Source organism: Microchirus variegatus (genome assembly GCF_963457635.1).
Source record: "Microchirus variegatus genome assembly, chromosome: 18".
NCBI lineage: Eukaryota > Metazoa > Chordata > Actinopteri > Pleuronectiformes > Soleidae > Microchirus > Microchirus variegatus.
The window spans coordinates 13,723,380-13,730,310 of NC_139819.1; the positions used below are offsets into that span (position 1 = coordinate 13,723,380).

General features: G+C 39.2%; 1 protein-coding gene across 1 annotated transcript; it reads right to left on the minus strand.

The window, feature by feature from the left end:
- Positions 1-2,277: 2,277 nt before the first annotated feature.
- On the minus strand, positions 2,278-5,469 carry plpp5 (phospholipid phosphatase 5). Its single transcript, XM_083904406.1, has 7 exons — positions 5,366-5,469; positions 4,798-4,906; positions 4,114-4,204; positions 3,949-4,012; positions 3,731-3,855; positions 3,274-3,444; positions 2,278-2,686 (listed from the first exon to the last, which is right to left on the minus strand). The coding sequence occupies exons 1-7, from the start codon at positions 5,434-5,436 to the stop codon at positions 2,517-2,519; spliced, it is 801 nt and encodes a 266-aa protein (XP_083760532.1). The 5' UTR covers positions 5,437-5,469; the 3' UTR covers positions 2,278-2,516.
- Positions 5,470-6,931: the final 1,462 nt, after the last annotated feature.

Sequence of the window (6,931 nt, forward strand, 5' to 3'; positions counted from 1 at the left end):
TGTGTCATTAAAACACAAACAGGTACATTTTCATATAATCCCTTGTCACAACAGCAGATCTGAAGATCACACATGATAAAAAAATATACAATAAATTATAGAAGTAGGTGGAAATACAGGCATACAGATCGTATGCGTTGGAAAATATGTGGCTGTGAAACATGCAAGATGTTTTTTGTCTGAAATTACCTCTGGAGTCCCATGTGCCCATGCATGTTTACCATTCTCATGGAATGATAATCACATTTACCATAAACACATTTCAAAAATTCCAGTAAACTCCAACATGCCCCCAAATAACACCCAGCATGTGTACATCATTCCATAAATGCCTGTTCGACCATCCAAGTAAATTAGTCAGTAAAAAGTGACTCCTACTATTTAGTCCCTCAATTGTAAATTAAACACACACAATTCTTCACATTTACAATGACAATGACTTTACATGTGAATCCTATACACTGTAAAACAATTCAAAAACGAAAGCCCCAAATAAAAGGTAAAAGTGACAGAGATCTTACATCGTTACATGCAGTTTATGCATCATTCATCAACAAAGAGCCATAAAGCAAATAATTAAAGGCACAAATTCATGTAACTTTCTGCCACGTTTGGTCTGAAATGACTGGGATTCACAGCGATGAGCAAAATGTGCTTTGATGTGGCAAAACTGTAACAAAAACAAAAACACAAGGTTTGGTTCTTTTATAAATGGAACTGCATAAAAAAAGTACATTTTTCTTACATGATTTAAACAGAGACAAAATATATTAAGTGAAAATTTAGGGAAAATATCAAAGAAATAAAATAATAAATCACCAAAACATCCCATATTAAACGGCATAGAAATCCAAACCAGCAAAAGCACTGGGAGACGAGCACCATCACCTGGAAAAGTCACAGTCTGACTCAACTCAGGTTCACCTGAAATGATCCGTGATGATGGAAATAAAATAATAATAACACTTGTGCGCATTCTCTCTCCATCACTGGAGAATGATCTTACTTCAGACGAGCTGACAGAGAAACAGAAGGGTGAATTTAAGTACTGCAGCGCTACAGATACTGCAAGATGAGCAGGGTATTGTACTGAGAGCTTTTTCAGACGTCAGCAAAAAAAAAAATGTGGTGTGTTCCGAGAACAGAAATCATCAATATATACTGTAGGAAGACAGAGATTTAAAGCATTAAAAAGAGAGACTACAGATGCAGTGCTGACAAAGCTATTTTTCATTCACGTTCCAGACAGGTGAAGTGACAATATGGTGACAAGATAAATTTTTTCATGATAAACCACAGATGTGAACTTCCTTTCTGAATAATCGACTAACCATAAGGCGATGACATGAGGTTAATCTGGTGCTTTTGATCACATCACATTGTCCTCTTCAAAAACCATAGCTGGCTGATATGTTGTGTAACACTGAGATGTGAACTGTAATGGCAGAATAAATCTGCGTGTGCGCGCCGTCATCTCTCAGCTTAGCTTTTCTATAGTTAACCGCAGACTCATGTGGCTGGTCTGATGTTTACAGAGACCTGTCACTGTCCGTTTTTATTGTTTCTTTTTAAAGATCAAATGATATAAGGCTGGGAGACTCAAGAGAGGAAAAAAATTCAATAGCATTAGAAAACAGTTAAATATATACAATATGTTTATGCATTGCGTGAACACATTTTGAATGTTTTTTCTCATATTCGAAAATTGCCTCTATGTTTATCAATTGTTTGTTTTCTGCCCATTAAGACATTTCAGATATACTGATCAATGTCAACTAATTTGAACTGTTTTACTGTGCCTGAGCCAAGATCATAAGTGCAGCAAGTTAATATCTGATATTACTAATCTTCTGATCTTTCCTCCTGATATATATATATTTTTTTCACCATATAGTAAAGAAGAAAGAGAAATTCCATTCACAGAAAGTAAAATACTGTATGCAGGCATTTTCTCATAAACTTTAACCCTGCTTAGTTAAAAAGTACAAAACAACCACAAAATAGTGTCCCTAGAGGAGAAACAGTGTCACAGCAGCTGAGCCTGAGCTTGATGGGCAGTCAAATATTAGTGTGCAGTCGGTAGTTATGCAGTCGAGCTGCTCAGCTGTTGCGAGTATTAAAAGTCATGTCAACCACAGGCACAATTAACAGCGAATGTGGGGCTGGGCCAAATGGGGAAAAAAAACAATGTCAGGACAATCAGGAGACGTCCAGAAACATAATGACATCATTTCAGGGTTTTGAAATACACACTTTCAGGTGGTCAGGTGACGTCCATCACACAGAGGAGTTATTACATCCTGCAACTGAAGTGTTTCAGAAACCACCTGAGAGACAAAAGTTTGTAATTTCATATCAGAGAACACCTTACATTACACCTTTACAATGACCCATGATAAACAATAAATAGTGATATAGTGCCCAGCCGTAGGAGTGTTAAAACCAGATTTAGAATGACTACCATGTAATCCAGTATAAATCACACAGGTAAAGAGTATTTCCCAGTTACAATTCTATTACAGGGGAAGGATGTAGTTGGAGTTGGCCAACTTGCGTTCCTGTGCAGCAGGAACAGTCTTTCTGTGACGCAGCGGTCTGTAGCAGTCAGGGTCCTGCAGGGGAGGGTAGTGTTGTCTGTAACACAACCAGGCAAAGACGAAGCCCAGCAGAGAACCCACCAAAACATCTAGATCAAGGAGAGCGAGAGAGAGAAGACAGGAGCTGCAGTTATGGCGCTTTTCATTCCACAGCGTCCATCATATTCTGCTCATGCGTAAAGATAGAATATTGTTGTGTGAGCATATTCTACTTTTATGATATTCCAAGCTAATGTCACAAAAGCAGAACTATGAAACTTAAAACTTAGATGCTGGATAGTAGATAATGTGGGATGATAGAAGCCCAAAAGTATAGCTACTTTTTAGTCTGGGCTTATACTTACTGGGAAAAACTATGGCAAAAATTACATTTAAACCATCACTACCCTGGCGTATTGGAGCCAATTAAACAGGTACGTTTGAAAATGCTGCTGGCTTCGTTATAATCCTAAAACTCCAGGGATGTGATTTTGTCTGAACAGGCAGAAACAGAGACCAGTGAAAACGATGACACAGTTATTCACATCTGTGATGGCACTGGTGAGGATGGCTGAGCCCATGTGTTTTGAAAATGTAAACCAACCATTTCAACTCACATTTTCTATTGGTCAACAAGATAATCTAATATAAACAAAACGTTGACAGCATGTCGCGCTGCATCAGCTTCAGTTCATACCTTGCCAGTGGTGTTTGTAGTCGCAGGTTCTGGAGAGGGCGATCACAGCGGCGATAAGCAAAGGGAGAAGGAAGGCACATAGCCGCCATGCTTTGCCTTGGCCCACTGAATTGAAGCAGCGCAGCTTTCCTGCGATGTACATAGCTGTGAAACCCAGACCTGCAAAAGCAACTGGGATCAAAGAGAGAGAGAGAGGAACAAAGGGGCGAACAATAAGGTTTAATAAGATTAATTCAGAAGCAAACGGAAAACAACAAAAGAGATGGAGCAGGAAGTAAAGATGGAGACGCTTTTGACGTTAATGTGCAATGTCATCTTTCTTCTACAATAACATAAGAGCCTGGAGGTCAAAGAGCCTCAAGGTGACCTCCCTTGAAATGTGTGTGCTTTTGTTGGTACCTACTGATGATAATGTACCAGCTTTAAAGACATAATGGCAAACAAGAGCTGCTCTTACAGGAAGAATGCCCACTGGGAAAGCTCTTCCTGCCCTCTATAACAGTATCTGGGTCACCGGTGCAGCGCAGCTCCAGGTTCATCTGGCCATCTGGGAAGCAGCGGTAGAAAAAATCTGGTCGTGGCCTGAGGAAGAGATGGAGGAAGCACAGAGGATTTCTTCCAGTTTAACACCAAAACACATTATGGCCATGCTGCCATGTTGAATGCAGGACTTACCTGCCTACAACGAGTTTGATGACATTGGTGAAAACTCCATTTAGCACCAGAGTCAGAGACACAGCTGGATGACAGAGGGAAACAGAAGAGAACCATGAAGAAAAGTCACCTCAAAAAGCTAGATGATGCATTTTTATTATTCATATGCAGCAGTCGGTTCCTTACCCAGCGAGGCTTCTTTAAGATCTCCTGGCTCTGACTTCTTCATGAAGGCAAAAGCCAGGATTACAATCAGGGGCGTGAAAACTGCCGTACTCTAATACAAAAAAAACAAAAAATAGAGGAGCAAGTAAGTATTTGTGCAAATTGTGAAAGGATTTCTACAAAATATTCTGAATAAAAATGTTGTGTGAGGTCACAGTGACTATGGCCTTTGACCACCAAAATGTGATCAGTTCACCAAGGAGTCCAAATGAAAATGTATACTTAGAGTGAAATTAACTCCCGACCAATAAATAATGTGTGTTACTGTAGCGTAAATCTTTGCTTATATTCAACCAGAAATCATATGTTCCTGCTGAGCAGTACTTCATTTGAAATAAAGGATTATTTTCAAGACAAAAATTCTGTGGTACTTTATGAAACACTTTTAAAGAAAAAAGTGGATTTCAAACAGAGCAGGGCGATTCAATTATTCTGTAGTTTATAGTTGTGCAGCACTGCAGGCCATCCCCCCAGAGACGAACAAGATGGCAGAAAGCAGTATAGTTTATTCCTAAAAAATCTCAGTCTACAGTAGCATGGAACCGCAAATGCAAACTTGTTTGGTTCTGTCATTGTATGTTGAAGGGAAAAAAAAAATATCAATGTTCAATTTTAACTCAAAAACATGGGCGATATATAACTTACAAACATGAGAGAGGTAGGTACATGGTCTCTCTCCACACGATGGAATTTATACAACCACATCTCCTCTGGCTGGATCTCACGGTAGAAAGGAGGAAGCTGTTCCGTCACACTGTGTCGTACAAACATTGGGTTACGCTGATGTGTATTAATTGAGAATTTAAAAAAAAATCCCTGATTTTCAGGTACACTACCATTCAAAAGTTTGGGTACACTTAGAAATGTCCTCATTTTTTAAGGAAAAGCACTTCTCTCTTTTTTTTAAACATTAAATGAATCAGAAATACACTCTATACATTGCTAATGTGGACGACTATTCTAGCTGCAAACATCTGATTTTTAATGGAATATGTACATAGGTGTATAGAGGCCCATTTCCAGCAACCATCTCTCCAGTGTTCTAATGGTACATTGTACATTTCCTAATGGTGTTTTCCATAGTTTTAATGGAAAAAACACACAAAAAATTATCAGTGACCCCAAACTTTTGAACAGTAGTGCATCTCAGGTTAATGGATCCATTAAGCAATTTAGCAGATGCAATTATGACAGATCTCTTGAATGTACTCACAGAAACACCACCAACAACGCCATTCGGATGGAAACTTCCGAGAGGAAACCACGAAGCAGCCTCTCCTTCATTTTGTTTCTTGAAGTGGACTTCAGTCAACAGCAAACATCACCCCTCCTCCTTTTATGTTCACTGGGACTAAAAACAAGAGATTAGTGTTAGCTTTGACTTGTCTTAAACATGAGGAAATCTTAACTGCAAAAGTGAGGCGATTCCTGCTAATCTGGTAAAATAAATAAAAGGGTAAACAGGTACGACAACAGTGATTATCATTTTATTTGCTGCTGTCCATTAAAGTAGACACAGCTGCTCTCTATTTCCCCTAAGTTAAAGCCACGCTTGTATGTCTAAGTATTCACACTCAAAAACAACTCCATACTGATAAATGGATAAAGTGAATAATAATTTTAGTATTAAGACCATTTGCTATGACTGTTAAAATTTAACTCGGCTCCCACTGAGACTGAGAAGACATTAAATGACTACAAAAGTAGTTCTGGACAGACTTGACTGTTGCCTAGAAAACACAAATTAGGTAAATAGGGTTCTGTCCATTACTTTTATTCATGCACATTTATTAATTGTGCAACCAGAGCTGTTTTGTGGTGTGTACCAGTGCTCAATCACTGCCATGAAACCCTTCACTGATATTACTTACAACACACTGGGACTGCTGCGTGTCATTCATTTGTGCGTTTTACTAAAAATTTTTTTTCCTGTATTCAGGTTCAGTCTATATACACTAGTGCTGCTGTAGGTGTCATGTAATGTCAGTATCAAGATTGCACGCCGCACGCATAATAGTGTATTTAAAAAGACTGACAGTCAGTGTACTCATTGGTTATTATAACACCTGTGAAGTGGAGTGATACAACACTGTCCCAGTACTATTCTACTCAACATCAGCAGCATGAAGATCTGGGTTTGTGACCCGGTCAGAACAAGGCCCTTTGTGCGTGCCCTTTCTCTATCTGTGTATGCACAGATTTTCTCCGGTTTCCTCCCACAGTCCGTAAACTTTCAAATTGGGACACTCTAAATTGACCATAGGTGTGAGAGCGGATGGTTGTTTGAGGCCCTGTAATTGGGGAGTACAGGGTGTGCCCCGCCTTTCACCCTAAGTCCCTCATGAGGAGGAAAAAGATGGATGGATCAGCACTTAGAATGCCTCTCGTCTTGGTCAGAACTAACTGTTGTAAAAAAATGAAGGCTGAGTTCCATTTAGCTGCCTCAGGTTCAGGATGCATGTCAACTCTGTCACTGTGCCACCATGACATGTCAAAGTGCCCACTTTTTTGATAACGTCCACCCCCTTACCACTTGAAAAATAAACTGTCCACGCAATCATCTATTTTAAGACCTAGACTTGTAAGTTTGCTATTTAATAAACAAATATTACCACAAATCATCTGAGGAGAACTTGCTTTTCCTGCTCTTGACAAAAAGCCCACCACAAAGTAGTTTTTGAGCTCCTCTTGACCCCTAATATCTTCCTTTCCGCAGACCTCAAGAGACCACTTGAGCTGAAATGACTCGTCAATTATTCAGGAAAAAGAAATAAAAAGC